The 20,893-nt window shown below is 38.3% G+C and overlaps 1 protein-coding gene and 2 non-coding genes across 5 annotated transcripts; all 3 read left to right on the top strand.

Annotated features, from left to right (window-relative positions):
* Positions 1–4,098: 4,098 nt before the first annotated feature.
* KHDC4 (KH domain containing 4, pre-mRNA splicing factor) lies at positions 4,099–20,719 on the top strand. 3 transcript variants are annotated; one of them, XR_011073607.1, is made up of 14 exons: positions 4,099–4,186; positions 4,692–4,908; positions 7,712–7,840; positions 8,195–8,274; positions 9,812–9,864; positions 10,116–10,279; positions 11,049–11,260; positions 12,129–12,189; positions 13,690–13,747; positions 13,989–14,242; positions 15,978–16,151; positions 17,109–17,193; positions 18,439–18,530; positions 19,464–19,549. XR_011073607.1 is itself a non-coding variant. In XM_068540996.1 (14 exons), the coding sequence occupies exons 1-14, from the start codon at positions 4,149–4,151 to the stop codon at positions 19,661–19,663; spliced, it is 1,845 nt and encodes a 614-aa protein (XP_068397097.1). In that variant the 5' UTR covers positions 4,099–4,148; the 3' UTR covers positions 19,664–20,719. The 3 variants fall into 3 exon arrangements, 2 of the variants coding, with proteins under 2 accessions (XP_068397097.1, XP_068397098.1); XM_068540996.1 differs by having other exon boundaries at positions 17,081–17,193; positions 19,464–20,719; XM_068540997.1 differs by lacking the exon at positions 19,464–19,549 and having other exon boundaries at positions 18,439–18,531.
* On the top strand, positions 10,563–10,691 carry LOC137763206 (small Cajal body-specific RNA 4). Its single transcript, XR_011073764.1, has one exon. It is a non-coding gene; the product is annotated as a small Cajal body-specific RNA 4 (non-coding RNA).
* Positions 14,972–15,105, top strand: LOC137763201 (small nucleolar RNA SNORA42/SNORA80 family). The gene has a single exon (XR_011073760.1). It is a non-coding gene; the product is annotated as a small nucleolar RNA SNORA42/SNORA80 family (small nucleolar RNA).
* Positions 20,720–20,893: the final 174 nt, after the last annotated feature.

The raw sequence follows: 20,893 nt of genomic DNA, 5'->3' as shown, positions 1-20,893 counted from the left end.
TTGTGACTTTCTGTTTGAATTAATAAAAAAAAATCCCACAAGGACTCAGAGGCCAAAAATATACAAATCAATTTTCACTGCAAAGTAAAGGAGCTGTTACAGTGGAGGATTACTGGACTGAATGTCAATATTAAGACACAGAAAAAAAAATATATATATATATATGTGTCATCTTGGGCATGTTACTTAACTTCTTGTCTCATATGTAAAATGGGATAGTAGTAGTATTGTTGGGAAATTATGTGAGATAGTATATGTAATGTAGAACGCTTAGAATGGTATATGGTTCAACCAAAGACTATATATGTGTTTGCTTTCTTCATGGTATTTTATTGTATATATGCAATATCATTAATTTAGCTAGTTTCCCATTGATCAATGTATAGCATTTTCAATTCCTCTGCTATTCCAATGTTGTTGTCAATATCCTTACATATCCATTACCATTGGCAAAAACAACAAAAAAAAGATAGTCTCCTTATTTTTCTCCTAAAAGATTAGCTTCTCATATTTAGATTTTCATTATTCTTATGGTTGACTTTTGTATTTGGTTTGTATTAGAAATCTATGACTATTCCCACTGCCACCCTTAAGTAAAATAAATCACCCTTAAATTAAAAAAAATAAAAATAAAATGGTTAATTGTATGTTATGTGAATTTCACCTCAATTAAAAAAACATACACAAACAACACTATACTGCATATTGTTTATGTATCTATACAATGTTGTAACAATATAGAAACACGGACAGGGAGAACAAACAACAAATTCATGATACTGCTGGCTCTGGTACGGGTGATAGGGAGGACAACAGGACTAGAGAAAATAATTAGGGGACCTAAACAGTATTTGTTAAAATAATCAACAGTATGCCTTTTAACAAAAATAAAGACAATCTGCAGTGAAAAGGAAGTGAAATTAATGTCAGAAACAAGAATGTTCAATCACCACTAGTTTTCACTATTTACTTTAGTAAAAATAAAAAAGAGAATCTCCCAAAATAAGTGGTACAAACATTAGAAATTAAGTAAAGATTAATTTTATTGATACATTCTTTGTAAATTGCATCTTATACCTAGAAAATAATTAGAAACACATACCTTTAGTATTCTAAGAACTTTTATTATTAACTCACATAGCCCTCACAACAACTCTGTGAGATAAGCACTATTATTATTAGATCTCCCTTTTATTTATTTTCTTTTTTGGCTGCACCACGCGGCTTGCAGGATCTTAGTTCCTCAACCAGGGATTGACCAAGGTCCTCAGCAGAGAAAGTGAGGAGTCCTAACCACTGGACCGCCAAGGAATTCCCTCATTATCTCCCTTTTAAAGGTAAGGAAGGGACTTCCCTCGTGGCACAGTGGTTAAGAATCCGCCTGCCAATGCAGGGGACACGGATTTGATCCCTGGTCCGGGAAGATACCACACGCAGCGGAGCAACTAAGCCCGTGCGCCACAACTACTGAAGCCTGCATGCCTAGAGCCCATGCTCCGCAACAAGAGAACCACCGCAATGAGAAGCCCGCGCAGCACAATGAAGAGTAGCCCCTGCTAACCACAACTAGACAAAGACCGCAGACAGCAACAAAGACCCAACGCAGCCAAAAATAAATAAAATTTTAAAAATAAATAAATAAAATAAAGGTAAGGAAGCTGAGGCTCAGAAGTGAAGTAGGTCACAGCTAATTCAGTGGCGATTTTGGGAAATAAACATAGGTGGCATGTGCTCTTGTCCATTATACTATTTTATCAATCCAAGAGATTTGGCTACAAAATTATTAGAACTATTCAGAGTTTAGCAAGTTAGCTGGATAATATAAAAATCAATAATTTCTTTTATATCAACAATAAATTGTTTAAAATGACAATTCAAACGTCTTTCAAAATAGCAGTCAAAAATTTTAAATACCTATGAATATATTCAAAAAGAAAGGAACCAAAATCCAGAAGAAAAACACTGTAAGACTTACTGAAGGGCATAACAGAAGACTCCAAAAAATGGAAAATCATACGACATTCCTGGGTGGGAAGAATCTTGTGAACTTGTCAATACTTCCCAAGTTTAAAAATAAAGAAAATGCATAAACAACAAGGATTTACTGTATAGCACAGGGAACTACATTCAATATCTTGTATTAACCTATAACGCTTCATCAAAATTAAAAAATGTTTATGCTTCAAAGGACACCATCAAGAAAGTGAAAAGGGGGACTTCCCTGGAGGTCCAGTGGTTAATACTCCATGCTGCCAGTACAGGGGGTGCGGGTTCGATCTCTGGTCAGGGAACTAAGATCCCACGTGCTGTGCGGCCAAAAAAAAAATAAAAAAATAAATAAAGTGAAAAGACAACCCACAGAATGGGAGAAAATGTTTGCAAGTCATATATCTGAAGGGACTTGGATTCATAATAAATACTGAACTCTTACAATTTAACAGTAAAAAGATAAATAACCCAATTTTAAAATGGGCAAAGGATTTGAGTAGGCATTTCTCCAAAGGAGATACAGAAATGGCGAGTATCTATACACAGATGAGTGGATAAACAAATTGTGGTATATCCATACAATAGAATATTATTCGACCATAAAAAGGAATGAAGTACTGATACTTGCTACAACATGGATGAACCTTGAGAACATTATGTTAAGTGAAAGAAGCCAGACACAAAAGGTCACATATTCTGTGATTCCATTTACATGAACTGTCCAGAATAGGCAAATCCACAGAAACAGAAAGTAGATTAGTGGTTCCTGGTGGCCGGCGGGAGGGGAAAATGGGAAGTGACTGCTAATGGGAGCAGAGTTGCTTTTGGGGTGATGAAAATGACCTGGAATTAGATCATGGTGATACTTGCACAACTTTGTAAATACAATAAAAACCAATGAATTGTACCTGTAAGATACCCTTTTAAAAAGAGTAAATTTTTACGGTATGTGAATTATAGCTCAATTTTTTTAAAAAAGGAAAAAAAATAAACACAATGTAATTTTTGTCATAATCCCAACAACACTGTATTTTGGGGAGACAACACAAAGGGAAAACGTTTTTTAATCTGAAATTCATTTGTAAAAATACACCTGTCAGAATAAGCAAAGAAATGTAGGTGTATCCACTTGCCCTAACAGACATTAAAGTAGGTGTAAAATTATTGTTATAAAAGCATTACAGCAAAGGAAAAAGTAGATTCATGCAATAGAAAAGAATGCATAAATATTATATATATAATTTCATATACAATAAAGGTGGCGTTTGTATGGAAGGGACATTTATTTATAAAATGTTGAAGGGAAAACACTATAAACTTGGCTTTTAAATGAATTTGTATTCTGTTAATCCTATCAGAATGTACTTATTTGAAAAATAGCATTGTATTTTATTTATTCAGTCTAGAGACTCCTTGCTGCTCCAAGATACCCTACATGTTGGAAATCTCTGGCTTTCAGAATCAACTCAGATTGCATCCAAGGGCTTTCCGGAGCCCGCCCCACTCTCGGACAGTTCAACCGTTAAGTAGGCAGAAACCCGGAACACGGTGTTTCATAACCTACGCTGGATCATTTCTCCAGCCCTCACCCGCACGTTTAACTTCCGTTTCTTTCAAATACCTGCGTATAAGCTCCAAGTTGAGCACTATGTCTTCGCATAGAATTGAAAAAAAAAAAAAAAGAAATTCTTCGAATGACCTTTGGGACGAATCGTTTCCTTTTTCCTAAACAGGTAACTGAAACGTGAAGTTCGAAAAACTGGTGGGAAAGCGTTCTCCCAGGCAAAAGGCTGGGACTCCACACGAACGTGACTGAAAATTAAACAGGAAAACCTGTTTAATTCTCTGACTCATGCGTATTGTCTTCTAGGCTACCAACTTGCCCACAACAAAGATGGATTCTCCTTGCCCCAATTCCTCCTTAATACGAGATTTAGCAGCCATCTTTTTCAAGGGCAAGGCGCAAGCAGGAAGGTCACACCCTGTCTCACAGAACGCCAGACGCCTTGAAATCAACGAGAGTCCAATCGGAATAGACGTTTACACCGGAACAGCTTTGCCTCACGACCGGAAGAGGTTCTGCGTAAGGGCGTTGGGGCGGAAGTGACGGGAAGCTGGTAGCGGGGTAGTTGGCGGGTGGTTGATCAGAGCCAGTCGCCATGTCCGCGGGGAGCGCGACACATCCTGGAGCCGGCGGGTAAAGCTTCGCGGGAGAGGGCATCGCAGCGAGCATGGGGCGTAGGAGAGGCGGAGGGATCATGGGAAGCAGCGTATGGGTGGAGGGGCGCTTAGTTGGGAAGTGTACATATTGGAGGGCCGGACTCTTGAGGAGGGTGGTGAGCAGGCCCGGGGCCCCTGAAGAAGGCCAGCGGGGATCAGAGAGAGGAGGAAAGCAGGGACTTCGGGATGGACTAGACAAGGGGAAGGCGAAAACGAGGGCGTATAGGACATAGTGGAATCTTTTGATAGGGACGACGGAATGGAAAGGAAGGAGACCTTGGGAAAAGATTGAAAGAAGTATTTGGGAAAATGTTGCAATAGTTGTCTACTTAAGGAGAGATGGTAATTTCAGCTCTGATAGGAGATTCGAAGTTGCAAAGGGAACATGTTAGAGGGAAAATGGGATGCTAAGGCGTAGTAAGGGGAGAAAAATATAAATGAAAGCTTTGGTAGATCCCAGTATTTTCCTTTTACTTCCGTAGGCGCCGCAGCAAATGGGACCAACCAGCTCCAGCCCCCCTTCTCTTTCTGCCACCAGCGACCCCAGGTGGGGAGGTTACCAGCGGTGGGGGAAGCCCTGGGGGCTCCACGGCTGCTCCTTCTGGAGCCTTGGATGCTGCTGCTGCTGTGGCTGCCAAGATCAATGCCATGCTTATGGCCAAAGGAAAGCTGAAACCAACTCAGAATGCTGCTGAGAAGGTATTTGAAGTTGAGGGGATTCTGCTAATTGCAATTTTAATGGGGGTTATTTTGTAATCTTGTAATCTCCCAATAATTTGCGTTTATGGAAGGAGAAAACAGCGATACAGTAATTTAAAGATTACTTAGTTTTGGAACATATTTGATGATATCTTGTCATTTGTTTTTAGGAGACAATTTTGATTGGGCTGATTACATTTATGGACCAAAAAGCTTGTTTTGTCTATGTTCACGTAGTTCAGCTTAAGTTCTATATAGTCATCTAAAGCAATGATGTAATATGTTTTTTGATAACATGCATTTTCCCTGAAGTCAAAAGAGAAATTCAGGTAAATCATGTGAGCTTTAAAATGTCGTGTCTAATTAGAAGCTGTAGATTCAGATTTCTAATGACTGACTAAAGTGCAGTTAAACATAAATTAAAATGAGTAACTTATATATGGGTTATTTTGCTCTTTTCGTACAAATTGAGGAAATTATTTGGTCATTTTATAAAATCCCTGTTATAATTAGAATCTTACAACTAGAATGGATCTGAACTTTGAAGCCTTTAATTTACCTTGCCATAGAATGCAAGAAGCTTCCTACAGGATAAATAGTACAGTTCTGTTTGTATTGGTAGAATGCATGCTTTGCACTTAAAAAATTCTTACAACAATTTTATGGAATGGATTATCGTCACCACTTTATAGATAAGGAAAATTAGGTTCATGAATAGAAAGTAACTGTCCTAGATCTGTAAGTGGTAGGCACAGATGTCTGACTTCAGAGTCACCTTGGACAGTTGGGTGTTTAGCTTTTGTTTGAAAGCCTCTGGAGTTGGAGAATTCAGTGTGTTCCAAGACAGACCATTCCACTGTAGTTATACTTTGAAAAAAATTCTTTTGGCTTAAATTAAAATTGCCTTCCATGGTACCTGGGAAGAGATGAGTTCTGTGTTTGAAAATGCAATTCATGTGAAGTGATGGATATGTTAATTAGTATGTTTGTGGTGATTATTTCTCATTGTATACATATATCAAGACATAAACTTGTGCACTTTAAATGTATACTATTTTTGTCAGTTGTACCTCAGTAAAGCTGGGGGGAAAAAAAGAAAGAAAATGCAATTCGTCAGCCGTCCAGTTTATCAGTAGATAACATCAACATCGTTTATCAGTAGGCACCTGTCTGGATGCTTTAATGTTCAAGTTCTGTGGATTTGGTGAAAACTTTTAGTGATTTGGAAGTTTGTTATTCATTGTATTTTTATGGTTTGAAAAGATTGTGTGAGTCAGTTGTCTCTTTCTAAGGTCTAGAAGGAAATACTAAAAGCACACTGACAGGATGGATACTTGAATGTTAAAATTCTTAATACAGATGTTAATCATTTAGACTCATTTTTTCTCTAAATAATAATCTCTAAAATGGTAATTGAACTCAGCAGGAGGCAGCATGATGCATAAATATTGGATTTAGAATCAGGATTCCCAGGTTTGAAACCCAGAATCCCCAGTTACTGGTTGTAAATTTTAAGATTTAGTTCCTTGGTCACGTTAGCCACATTTCAGGTGCTCGATAGACATGTGGGTAGTGGCACCCACATCAGACTGGCAAGTAGAAAACAGAAAGTTCTGTTGGACAACACTGATATGTACCTTTAAAGGTGGCCATAAGGATTCAGTGAGATAAGATGTGTAAATGCATTCTGAAAGGGGCTAAACAAATGAAAAGAGATATTGTTAAGTTTGTTTAGTTTGCCTCCACATTTAAAAAATGTACCTAATGAGCACATAAATAATCTGTATTTTACCTTCCTTGTGCTGTCCAGGGTAACTAAAGGTTGGGGAAGGCCATCTTGAGGTTAAAATTTTTTCAGGTAACACTCAGATCCAGCTATCTGGAGTTGCCTATAGTTTATTTTATTATTATTTTTTTGGCTGTGCTGCACAGCTTGTGGGATCTTAGTTCCCCAACCACGGATTGAACCCGGGCCCTTATCAGTGAGAGCACGGAGTCCTAATCTCTGGACCACCAGGGGATTCCCTGTAGTTTCTTTTTCTTTTTTTTTAATTGAAGTATAGTTGATTTACAATGTTGTGCTAATTTCTGCTGTACAGCATTTTTTTTTCCATTTTATTTATTTTTTTTATTGAAGTATAGTTGATTTACAATGTTGTGGATTTGTCTGTAGTTTAAATTGAGAGAAAACAGATCAGGTTTTAGGATCTTACTTGGGTTTTCATTCATTCTCTTTTGTTCTCCCTTAATAGAGAGTAAAGGGATGTGAATTAGATACAATTTGAGGTCACTGTAAGGATGGAATTAGTTAAATTTGTTGTGTTGTGACTGTACCATTGGCACAAAGGCAACTTCCCATTACACAAATGAGATGTATGAGTTGTTGGACTCTGTTGTGCATGGACTCTACCCTGCCCTATATTTTACTACACGTGTAGCTGTCTGAGCAGCAAAGCATCATAACTTGGCCCTTTAATTTTCCTTTTGGAGATTGCAGCTTCTGTTCCATAACGTTTCTGTAATTATATGGTCATAAAAATACACACACGACCAAAGTTACAGAGAAATCTGATGATGGCCTTCAAGTAAATTGACTGTATTTGATGTCATTTTAGTGAGGTTTTGTTTGCTTTTTATTTCATTTATGAAGAATGACCAAGGAGTATTTCCAGGTGTGTTTGCAGGCAGGCAAAGGGAACAGTAAGGAGGTGATGGCACTTGGGAAAGGGTAGTTTCAAATTGGACAACAAAGAGATATTTATTTCATCATATAAACTTTTTAATCTAATTTCTCTTTTTGTAGCTTCAAGCCCCTGGCAAAGGCCTAAGTAGTAATAAAAGCAAGGATGACCTGGTGGTGGCTGAAGTGGAGATCAATGATGTGCCTCTCACGTGTAGGAACTTGCTGACCCGGGGACAGACTCAAGATGAGGTGTGGAGATGTCGGGCCTCTTTGGGGAAGGTGGTGGGTGGATGTAGTTTCAGAAAAACAAGGCCTTTAAACACAAACAGGAGTCAGATTTTTATTAGTGGATTTGGGTCATCGTCTGCAAAGTCAGGATTGGGTTTAACTGTGGAAGAACTTCTTAGTGAAGGTAAGGAAACAGATATGGGTGAATTCCTTGAGTTAGTTTGAGTACGAAACAATGGAATCAAAGTTTCAGATAATAGGAGAGGACTCATTCCTGCCTATCGGTGGAGTGAATTAATGGGGAAAATCTATCCTGCTACCTGTCATTGAACTCAGTTGCCACATCATCTTTTTAATAGAATGTTTCCTTTTTAGATCAGCCGACTTAGTGGGGCTGCAGTGTCAACTCGAGGGAGGTTCATGACAACTGAGGAGAAGGCCAAAGTAGGACCAGGGTGTGTATGCATATCCTGTACTTTGGGGAAAGGTTGGACATAGGACTCACATTAGCTTCATATTTTTCATTTGTAGGGAATATGTGTATATGTTTGGTTAGTAGCTATACACACACACATGCTTTATAGCAAAATTTGGGACGTCTCAAACAGATGTAAGTGTTAGCAGCTATTTTCTTTCCTCTTGCTGTTTGGTTTTTTATTTCACAGTTAATGCTTTTATTGGAGGAAATAAGTTACACTGAAGTGTAAAAGAAGATAATAATTGTTAACGTTTAATGTATACGTTTCTAAACTTTTTTCCTATGGAAATATTTCCCCCAGCAAATGGGTTCCTACTTTGTCATAATCTCCCTTTTAGAAAAATCCTTTTATCAAATTCCTTATTGCCTCTATGATGATTATAGGTTGTAGGTTATCCACGTAAAGGTTTCATCTCAGTTTAGTTTCGTTACTTCCATTATTCAGTTTTTGAGGGCAGGTATTTAGGCAGTGCAACATTTTTCACATTGTTAAACTAAATATAATTAGGAGGCAAAATTTGCTCCCCACCCCAAACCAAGACTATATTTTAACTGTGTATATGGAGGGTTGCTGTTTTGAACTTTTAAAATCTTTAAACACGGTTGTATTTTACCTACTGCTTTTTATTAACTGTATGGTTAGTGATCACTTTCTTCATTATTATAATCACAATCTGAATCTAAGCCACTTTATGTTTAGAATCTAAAGAGTCTTCTCAGTTGGGTGTGGGCCTTTATTTTAATTTTATTTATTTATTTTATAAATTGATTGATTGATTGTTTGATTGGCTGTGTTGGGTCTTTGTTGCTGAGCATGGGCTTTCTCTAGTTGCAGTGAGCGGGGGCTACTCTTCGTTGTGGTGCGCGGGCTTCTCATTGCGGTGGCTTCTCTTGTTGCGGAGCACGGGCTCTAGGTGCATGGGCTTCCGTAGTTGTGGCACGTGGGCTCAGTAGTTGTGGCTCACGGGCTCTAGAGCGCAGGCTCAGTAGTTGTGGCGCACGGGCTTGGTTGCTCCGTGGCATGGGGGATCTTCCTGGACCAGGGCTCGAACCTGTGTCCCCTGCATTGGCAGGCAGATTCTTAACCACTGTGCCACCAGGGAAGTCCTGGGTGCGAGCTTTTAAAGAAATGTATCTATATGCTGCCATCACTCTTGTCTCATTAGTTTGGATAGCCAAGAGCACATTTGTCTGTAACTTATTAGACAGCCAGCAAAAAAAAATTCTCTTCTCAAACATTGGGTTATCCAGTTGACTGGAGACTAATGTTCATGAGCCCATAAGAGCATATTTGATCCCTGTGTGGGCCCATTAACTTTAAGCAACCAACAAAGTTTATTCATTCCCCAGCTGTAAAACCATGTTCTCAGAAATTAACTAGCAACAGCCATTTTCATGTATATAGTCTCTTTTACTTATTTGGAAACTTTGTGAAACAAATTAGATTTGGTGACCCATTTGGCTCCTTTGTTTGTGACCAGTTTGGGATCATCATTTTATATTTCTCTTTACAGGGATCGTCCATTATATCTTCATGTTCAGGGCCAGACACGGGAATTAGTGGACAGTAAGTAATGTTTTTGGCTCACCTACTGTTTTTTGTGAAGGGCAAAGTATTATACGTAGTAAGTTGGCAAACTATTTGTTCCTGATGGCTGTTCTAACTCTTCTTTATGAACTAGTTGTGAATGCGCTTGGGGAATCTATAAAACGGATTAAAACATGAGTAATTGAGCATTGGCCTGTGTTTACCATTGGATACTAGTCAGTTCGTTCATTTCTTTAGTATAGTATCTTACTATCTGTGTTTTTCCCTAGGAGCTGTGAACCGAATCAAAGAAATTATTACCAATGGGGTGGTCAAAGCTGCAACAGGGACAAGTCCAACTTTTAATGGTGCGACAGTCACTGTCTATCACCAGCCAGCGCCCATTGCACAGCTGTCTCCAGCTGTTAGCCAGAAGCCTCCCTTCCAGTCAGGGGTATGTTTTGTGGAGGGATCATTAACAGTGTTATCATTTCTGTAAAAATGATATATGCCAAATACTACAGAAAGTATGAAGAAAAACCTGAAATTCCAATCTGAAAGTTACCGGCATTGATATCCTATTAATGGACCATTTAGGTTTCTGAGGGGTAGTGAACATCTGAACACACATCTCTTTATACTGACACATTCTAGAAAAGGGATTGGTAGATCAAAGAGTACACACGTTGTACATTTTGAAGTTAGTGGTTTGATTTAAATTTGTAAACTTGATGGCAACTGGAGGACTAAGAAGGCTGAGTCTGATGAAGCAAGACTCTGCTGATACAATCCTCCTAGAAAAAAGGGTTGGAGAGAGCAGCCCTTATTGGAGAACATCACAGGGCTGACTGTACTACCCAACATTTCACTCCAGTTTTACAGTAGACAGTCTTTGCTGTTTCTTGTTAACTTACATCAGTTGGGGTAAATAGGTATGCTTACTCAGTATTGAATCTTGGGTTTTCACCTCTTAAATAGATTTCACTGAACACAGTAAGGTGTTAATGTAGTACGTATATACATGGAATATGTAGTTTGCATTTAAATTAAGCTACTTGAATGGGTTTATTTTTTAGGCTCATGGTAGAAAATTATAGGGGGGTGTTTATTCTGGAAGTGATTGAAAGTATCTGGAGGATTAAAGTATTTTGCATAATCATTTTCAAGATTAGGTTTTAATTATGTATTCTCTGTTTAATTTGAGGTATTCTGTTCTTCTACAGATGCATTATGTTCAAGATAAATTATTCGTGGGTCTAGAACATGCTGTGCCCACTTTTAACGTCAAGGAGAAAGTGGAAGGTCCAGGCTGCTCCTATTTGCAGCACATTCAGATTGAAACGGGTGCCAAAGTCTTCCTGCGAGGGAAAGGTTCAGGCTGCATTGAGCCAGCATCTGGCCGAGAAGCTTTTGAACCTATGTACATTTACATCAGGTATGGATGGATGGGTCTGAAGATATTTGGATACTTGTCAGCTGATCAGTACAGGCAGGAATGATTGAAAAGGAGCAAGAGAAAATGGGCTTAATAAGTAGTAACATAAGGAACTTAAGTAAATATAGCAGTAATCACTTTGTAATTAGTTAATAAAAACTGAATTAAGAGGTGGAATTGGTTTTTTTAGTATTCAAATCCTTGGGTTTTATAAGGGTCTGTGATCATAAAATGAGCTGTGATAAGCCTAAAATAACTTTCATTTAAACCTGTGAGAGTATTAATACATCTTATAGTAATTTTAATGACCTTCAAATATCTTTTCTTTATATCAAGAAGTACCATTACTCAGAGAAGGAGACCAATAACATTTGGGTAACGATATTAGTTATATCTTTTTTTTTTTTTTTTAAATTAATTTATTTATGGCTGTGCTGGGTCTTCGTTTCTGTGCGAGGGCTTTCTCTAGTTGCGGCAAGTGGGGGCCACTCTTCATCGCGGTGCACGGGCCTCTCACTATCGCGGCCTCTCTTGTTGTGGAGCACAGGCTCCAGACGTGCAGGCTCAGTAATTGTGGCTCACGGACCCAGCTGCTCTGCGGCATGTGGGATCTTCCCAGACCAGGGCTCGAACCCGTGTCCCCTGCATTAGCCGGCAGATTCTCAACCACTGCGCCACCAGGGAAGCCCTATATCTTGAAGAGATTAAATGACTTTATTTTTGTGTTCCTATTTCGTGATTTTCAGAAACTTAGATTTGTGCTCTATTGAATATATTACATTTATAAAACAGCATACAAAGTGGAAGCAGAATTCTGTATCTTTTCTTTTTCTCCCCTTCAAATTTTTTGGTTCTTATGTCTTTGCAGTCATCCCAAACCAGAAGGCCTGGCTGCTGCCAAGAAGCTCTGTGAGAATCTCTTGCAAACAGTGAGTTATATTTATCTGTCTGAAACTCATTTAGGAGATCTACTGCCATTTTGGACTGTGTGTCTTAGCTATTTTTCTGCCTGTATTAGTTTCCTAGGCCTGCCATATCAAATTACCACAAACTGGGTGACTTAAAACAACAGACATTTATTCTCTCATAGTTCAGAAGCCAGAAGTCCAAAATCAAGGTGTGGGCAGGGTTGGTTCCTTCTGAAGGCTCTGAGGGAGAATCCATCCCATTCTTCTCTGCTAGCTTCTTACGATTACCTACAGTCCTTGGCATTCTTTGCCTTGTGTCAGCATAACTCTGCCTCCATCTTCACCTGGCCTTCTTCCCTGTATCTCTGTGTCTATCTCTTCTTGTAAGGATAACCGTCATTGGTTTTAGGGCCCACCCTAATCCAGTGTGACTGCATCTTAATGATCTCCATCTGCAAAACCTTGTTTCCAAATGAGGTCATATTCCAAGGTTCTGGGCAGACAAGAATTTGGTGGTGGATGGGAACAACACTATTCAAACCACTACATTATTCTGGCAACTAATATTCTCTATAAGGAAGTCAAACTCCCCTAGCCAGGGTTGCAGTTGGCTTGCATTTCTTCTTCAGGAGCTATTTCAGTATGAAATTTCTAGTATATAGTGTCATAAAATCTCATTGTTGTCAGTTATTTAAATACTACTATTAATCCCGGTCAAGTTGTTTATGATGCACATTCCAAATTTAATAGTAGCTTTAGCTAAAGTAAGGGTGGAGCTATAATAATTTAAAACCAGTTAGCAATGCCTTTGGGATAATTGGTTTAATTATCCATTCTTTTTATTCTATAATCAAATAACCAGAAGTTAAACCATAGGGCTGTTTTTATAGCACCTACAGGAAGTCAGGTTTGGTTGCTGAATATGTTCAACCTTGTGTTATTTGGTTAAGGTATTTGGTATTAAGCTTTTTGGGAAGAAGCTATTGTTTTCTTTGCTTTTGTGAGTTAACCTGAGTTACCAACCCTTGTACCATATAACTTCCTTGACCATTCCCCTTCTTTTTCTTTGTTGCCACTTGAAGTTGGACTTAGATGCTTATAATAAAGAACTGGACAGGGGAAGTACTAAACCTTCATTAAAGCATGAGCTCCTTGAGGGCAAATTACCCAGTAAATAAAAGAATGAATGACTTCTCTACAGTTATACAGACAAGTTAGAAATTTCCTAACTGCTTAATTTCTGTGGCTCTCTGAATGATTTTGTACCCCAGAATTGGGTCAGTTTGTGGGAGGGGGGGAGTTAGGATGCTCCTGATGTCCATGCCCCTGGTTCCCAAAACCTGGCTTAATAATTTATAGGTGTGCCTTATTAAAATTTAGATTAAACAAGTCTAAATTTGATTGAAACATCAGTGGAAATGTTTTAATTCCTAATTGCTTTGATCTTAGAATTATATATCCTTATACATACTCAGTGAATTGGGACTGTTCCATATTGATTTGTTTTCCCTTCACTTTCAGGTTCATGCTGAATACTCTAGATTTGTGAATCAGATTAATACTGCTGTACCTTTACCAGGTGTGTATGTCTTGAAGTGTTTAACTAAAAAATATTTTGCTAGTGATATTGATGTATAAAATATGATACTTGAGGCTAGATTAACTGTGCCAGGGCACTAATAATGTTCCCTTTAACTTAGGGTAATTTGGAAAGCCATTTGTGCCTCAGTAGTTTTCTTCCCTAGAGATTAAGTTTAATATTCAGCGAAAATGTCTCATTCTGCTGCAGCTGATTAAACACTTTTTTTCTTCCCCCTCAGGCTATACACAACCCTCTGCTATAAGTAGTGTCCCTCCTCAGCCACCATATTATCCATCCAATGGCTATCAGTCTGGTTACCCTGTTGTTCCCCCTCCTCAGCAGCCAGTTCAACCTCCCTACGGAGTACCAAGCATAGTGCCACCAGCTGTTTCTTTGGCACCTGGAGTCTTGCCAGCGTTACCTACTGGAGTTCCACCTGTGCCAACACAATACCCGATAACACAAGTGCAGCCTCCAGCTAGCACTGGACAGGTAGGATGCCAGGATATGATACATGAGACCATTGAATTAGGAAAAATTGGGGCAGGGAAGGGGTGGAAAGCTGGTGGTATTATTTAGAAGTAATATGGAATGTGATGTATTTTTTTTACCTATTGTCTTCTTCCTGTGTTCCTACCACCAAACTACCTGAATACTTTGGAGTAGTGTGTACATGTGTGTGTATTCATCCTAAAGTTTGCAGTCAGTTTCATAACTCTTGCCACCAAATACAACTTTAGAGCAAGAGATGCCAGGCTTTCTCTGAAGGCCTGGATGGTAAATATTTTAGGCTTTGTGGGCCATACAGTCTCTGTCATAACTACTGCACTGTTGTTGCTGTAGTGCAAAAGCTGCCGCAGACAATACCAAATGAATGAGCATGGCTGGGTTCCAATAAAACTTGATTTACAAAAATAGGTAGGCCAGAACCATAGTTTGCCTGTCCCTGGCCTTGCAGTGTTAGGAAAGTTCTCATGGAGAAAGGCTGGCGTACTGCACTCATCTAAATGATTGGAACTGATTTACTAATCTTAGAAGAAATATACCATATACAGTGTTCCTAGGCCAAGAGATAATGTACTTTCCAAACTCAAGGATTATAAATGCTGGTATATATTTCTTAAGCTAGGTAAGAAGCTACAATTTTAGGAAAAGAGTCAGTAGCCAGCTCATCTAGATTATGTACAGTCCTTCTTAGAGGCAGGGGAGAGACTAATGGAAGCATGGTAATGGATTTATGGCGGGTCCTCTGTGGGCCTCTCATAGTGTACCCATGCCAGAGTAAATTGCAGCCTCGAACCATTGCCCAGCCTCCTTACCAGTGGGCTGTGAGCACTGAAGGGGGTTGTATAGTGTGAAACCAAAAATGGGCTTATGAACTCACTTCTGTTTGTGGTCCCCTAGTCATAATTATTTTATGACTTTTATATTTAGGCAGAGCTATAGTTCTGCAGCTTTGAGCCACATCCTTTTATAATTAGGAAGCAGTATGGCAAAGTGGGTAAGAGTTGGGGTTTAGAGATAGACCGGCAGGGTCCGTGATGCTTCCCCACTTTTGAGCTATGTGATCTTGGGATAGAACTTAGTCTATCCAGGCTTTGGTTTTCCTTATATGCAAAATGGACATAATGATCATATCTCAAAGAGTCGCAAGGATTAAGTAAGCAGTCAATAAATATTGGCTGTTATTAATGAGAGTTTTCCTTTCAGAAGTGCTTGTTTTCTCCAATATATCTGTCTTTTCCTTTTGGGAACAACCTCTTAAAACATTAGACTTGCTCTTGACATAACAACTTACCCTTGGAAGTGACAGATGAAGTTGCCTTTGCCACAAGCATTAGCATTTATGATCCACAAAGAGCTAATCACATTGATTAAAGGGCTTTAAATAAGAGAATGTTCTTGAGAACTTCTGAACTAAGTAAGTGGCTGGAGTATCTATTGTTTGTTAATGATCGTGTTTGCTCCTAATGGCCAAAATGTGCATCAAGTTTTTCCTGAGAGTTCAAAGCACTATCGAGTTTGTCAATTTCATGTTTTCCTACCATGAAGGTAGGAAGACTAGGTGATACTGTTACCGCATTATACATAAAGGAAACTTAGGACCAGAAGATGAAGGATTCATATGAAACATACTGATCATTAAAGTATATTTTAATCATCCTTTAGTTATTTGTTAGTTGGACATTCTCACACTTTTTTCCTCCTTGGTTTGTTTTGGTCCCAGAGTCCGATGAGTGGGCCTTTTATTCCTGCTGCTCCTGTCAAAACTGCCTTGCCTGCCGGCCCCCCGCCCCCGCCCCAGCCCCAGCCCCCACTCCCAAGTCAACCTCAGGCACAGAAGAGGCGATTCACAGAGGAGCTACCAGATGAACGAGAATCTGGACTTCTTGGATACCAGGTTAAATAAAATATCCTGTCTTACTTTCCTCATCTTATCTTACTGTATTCTCCCTTTAAAGAAAGATAAATTCACATCTGTATCAACTGTTCTCCCAGTACTAGGATTTCTGCTTTCTGGAATCCATTTAGATTAGGTATTTATCCTTGGGGATTAATTTAAAGCAAGAGTGATTCCCTTTGGGTGGGTTTTGTCTTTTGGGGTCAGTGTGATAAGAGAGTACAAAGCTCTCCGCCTAGAGAGAAGTCTCCTATGACTAGCATCTGGAAGTTCTGTAGAATTCTGCACTTCCTCTTTATACAGCAGACTCTTGAAAGCCTCTGATAGCTTGTAGTGAAATGTGTAGGGAAGAACTGTTATTCTACCAATATATGGTTTGTATTTAAAACCTTGGCTTTCAACTTAGTGTTCTCTTTTTCCCTCCTAAAAAAGAGGATGATGTCTTTCTCCAATTCCTACACCCCTAAAAAAAAGATAGCCAGAAATGCAGTGATTCTGTGCATGTATGTAATTATATACTCAGTAATTCACTAATGAGTCTTTTTAAGATTACTAAAATATATAATTTCGGTGCAATTTTGTTTTATCAGGAGAAGCACCTTTTTGCCAGAATCCTTGAAGCATTCTTTGAAACAAACTTTGGAGCATTTTTGTCGTTTATAACTAGATTTGTACAAGCCAGTTAAGTCATGGATAGTTGAAAACGTACAGACATAGCATAGTGAATCACAACATCCCTAACCAAGTCCTACAGAGAAAAATAACAGTCTCTACTCAAACTATAGTTACACTCCAAATCCCAAAGAGCTATGTGATGCAGCTTACTGCAATTTATCAGAAAGATGAGGCACTTGACAGTTACATTAAGGAGCTAAAGTCAATACAGCAGTTGTAGATTTGCTAATGCCACTGTATTTTTCTGCTCATAGCATGGACCCATTCATATGACTAATTTAGGTACAGGCTTCTCCGGTCAGAATGAGATTGAAGGTGCAGGATCGAAGCCGGCAAGTTCCTCAGGCAAAGAGCGAGAGAGGGACAGGTAAGTTGGTTGTAACATAATTATATATGAATACATTCAGATGTCATTTTTTTGTACTATTAATGTGAATAATGATTGTTGCTACGAGCTTCCATGTTCTGAAACTGAAATGAAATCATTTGGATCAAACAAGCTCCTGTTTGTTGTAATTGATGCAGTAATGGAAAATATGATATCCCTTACACAGTCTTAGAAGCAGTTATACTCAGCCTGGAATAATTCAGTACTTGATTATTCACCTATCTTCCTTTACTTTTATTGTCTGAGTCTTAGCCATTTTCCTAAGGATAGACAGTAAAAGAAGTGTTATACCATTTTTGCTACTTAGAATCATAGAATATCACTGATGCAGGTGCTTGAATGGGAGTCCAGCCTGCCATCCAATGCTTGAATTCTCCTTTCCTATATTATGTTAGCCTTCATAAGATGGAGCTGACTTATCACAACAGTTCATTCTGTCATATTCATTCATTCTGTTATATCTTTTTTTTTTCATTTCTTAAGTGAGAATATCATACTTTAATTCTTGGTGCATCATTTTATAAACTGCCTAGAAATATGTAATGTGACTGGCAAATTCCATTAATGGATAGACCATGTTTTACATGTAATTGAAAGTATATAAAGGCATATCCATACAAATCAAACAGTTAAGACAGTTACTTTCATGTCATGACAAAGATAATTTGCATTGGAAAGACCTCTTTTTTTTTTCTTCTTTATTTTGTTTTTTGTTTTTTTTTTTGAAGTGTAGTTGATTTACTATGTTGTGTTAACTTCAGGTGTACAGCAAAGTGATTCAGTTGTGTATACATACATACCTATTTTTTTTCAGATTCTTTTCCCTTATAGGTCATTACATAATATTAAATATAGTTCCCTGTTGTATCTATTTCATTCATATATTTCATTCATTCTATTATATCCTTATAATCTTACCTTTTTTTTTTTTGGCCGCACTGCTCGGCTTGCGGGATCTTAGTTCCCTGACCAGGGATGGAACCCCGGCCCCTGGCAGTGGAAGTGTGGAGTCCTAACCACTGGACTGCCAGGGAGTTTCCTAATCTTACAACTTGATAACAGCTTGAAGAGTAGGGGAGTCAGGTGGAAAGGGTTGAAGTTAATAGTTAAACTGAACTTGAAAGATTATCTGCAGACTATATTGTTATTCTACCTCTTATCTACTGGAGATGTTGAAATTGTTTGAATTTGTCTGAAAAATCATTTAACTTTTTCTTTTAACAGGCAGTTGATGCCTCCACCAGCCTTTCCAGTGACTGGAATAAAAACAGAGTCTGATGAAAGGAATGGGTCTGGGACTTTAACAGGGAGTCATGGTGAGTAAGGTGTAGCTGGGGGAACAAGGGAATGGCTAAGACTGGTCTTAAACTATTGGTTTTCTAAACTGATGTTCATTCAGGTGTGACTCATTCAGATGTTTAATCCACCCTCTGTAATCTATTGGCTAATGAGAATACTTTTTTTTTTATTTATAAGGACAGCATATAGTTACACAGCCTTTTATTTTCAACCGACGTGTGTCTAGAAAAGAGTCAGTCGACTTATATTTTATACGTAGCATCAGTGACATTAAAACCCTAGGAAAAAGTAATGATTGGTAGGTCATTTCAAAATTTTGTTGCCTTTGTTGTTTTGAATACCTGGAGATAATCTGATCAGACTTAAAGATTTTTCTTTGTGTTGGGAGCTGAGCCACATCTCCCCTTATAGCTCTATTTATTGGTTGGGAATGGTCAGCCAGTGGCTGTTTTTAAAAATGTTGCTTCTTAGTATCCCAGAACTCTAAATCCTGGAGAGGTCCATAAATGGGATTATTTTTGTTCTTTGCCTGTAGTCATAATAAAAATGAACAGAAGAAAATACATTTTTTTTCTTTTCTTAACTTCTTTTCTTTTAACTCTTTAAAAGGTGAAATATCAGCCTCCAGAGACTCACTTGCTAACTTTCCTTTTTTTTTTCTTTTTTCTTTTTTTTTTTTTTTTTGTGTGTGTGTGTGTGTGTTTCTTTTTTCTTTCTCTGTTTTCTTACATGGTTCTGGTGGATTCACATTTGCTGATGCTGGTGCTGTTTTTCGTGTGATCTTCAACGTTTTTGGGTGACCATTGACCCTGTGACCGCAAAATGGTGTCCAATTAACCACTTACAATTAACATCTTTTTTTTAATTAACGAATTTATGGTATTATCTTTTTTTTTTTTTTTTTTTTTCTTGGGGGGGAATGGGGTTGGGGTTGTTTTTCTCTCTTCTAGATTATCCAGTCAAGAAGATGAAAACTACAGAGAAGGGATTTGGCTTGGTGGCTTATGCTGCAGATTCATCTGACGAAGAGGAGGAACATGGAGGTCATAAAAATGCAAGTAGTTTTCCACAGGGCTGGAGTTTGGGATATCAGTACCCTTCATCACAACCACGAGCTAAACAACAGATGCCATTCTGGATGGCTCCATAGGCAACAGTGGAGCAGAGTTTTGAGCCTCGGTGACTCTTTAGCAATAATGCATGCATTTGATTTAACAAGACTCTGGGACCTGTACTGGGAACCATCTTGGACCTTTGCAGAAGTCAGAGATGAGTGTCCTCTTTCTTAAAGGGGTTCCATTCTTTTTAAAACATCCTTATTTCTGCCGTGGCATAGCATCTGTTAAAATTTACTTAGAATCACAAATTTGTCTCAGAAGCTTTTTAACAGTTGGTGAATTGTGCTTGTTCAACAGGGTCATTCCAGTATACCCTTTACCTGGTCCAGCCTTTTCCAAATGAATAGCCCCTATTCTGACGTAAAGCAAGTTTTATTTGTATTTTACTACTGTTTGGTCAATTTTGATAATAACTGGTTACATACAAAGCCTTACTATTTATTAGTGGGGAAATGATTTTAAGACCATCCATCCTTTCAGTACTTAAATCTAAGAACCTCCTCATCCCTGTTTCATTTTTGGATTCTTTGTTTTGGAAAATGTGGTTTTACTAATTTAAAACTGTTGGATATAGCTGGATCCTGGGATAGTGAAGGTTTTTTTTTCCATTGGGATGATCCAAAGCTGGCACCTTCAGGCACTCTTGTCTCAGATAGCCGTTGCTGTTTTTATTGCCCGTCTAAGCTCCTTGTCTTCAGCTGGGTCAGAGAAAACTACTTGATCAAAAGCTGGTCAGAGCTCATCACAGAAATGAAACCCAGTGGTCTGTCTCTCTCAGAACTGGTTGCCGCTAAAATAGAGAGATTTGACTGCTTGCAATAGAATGGTGGACTTAGTGACTGAAATTGCAACTTGTCCTTTTTCTTGGCATTACAGGTTTTGCCAAAAGAACTTTTTTGTATCAAATATTGATGTGTGAAAGTGAAGGAGCTAGTCTGCTGAACCAGGAGTAGTTTGAGATACCGAACTGTCATTTTTGCACATTTGAATACTTTGCAGGCTGGCTTTGTATAAACGTATCCTCTGGTTTCCTATATGTTGTAAATATTTAGACCATAATTTCATTATAAATAAATGTATAAATATTCTGCTTGTGGTTTCTCTGTTCTTTCTTCTACAACCCATCCATATGCTAAAATTCATAAACTTTTTTACTCATAGCATAATGATATAACCCCATCAGAAAAATACATCCGTGGACCCAAAAGTTTGCACGTAGTTCCAAGAGTTTTATGACTTTCCAAAGTAAACCCTTGAAAGTC

The sequence above is a fragment of the Eschrichtius robustus genome, chromosome 3 (genome assembly GCF_028021215.1).
Source record: "Eschrichtius robustus isolate mEscRob2 chromosome 3, mEscRob2.pri, whole genome shotgun sequence".
Lineage (NCBI taxonomy): Eukaryota > Metazoa > Chordata > Mammalia > Artiodactyla > Eschrichtiidae > Eschrichtius > Eschrichtius robustus.
The sequence above is the reverse complement of the archived record's forward strand: the minus strand, read 5'-3'. Positions and strand labels throughout refer to the sequence as shown.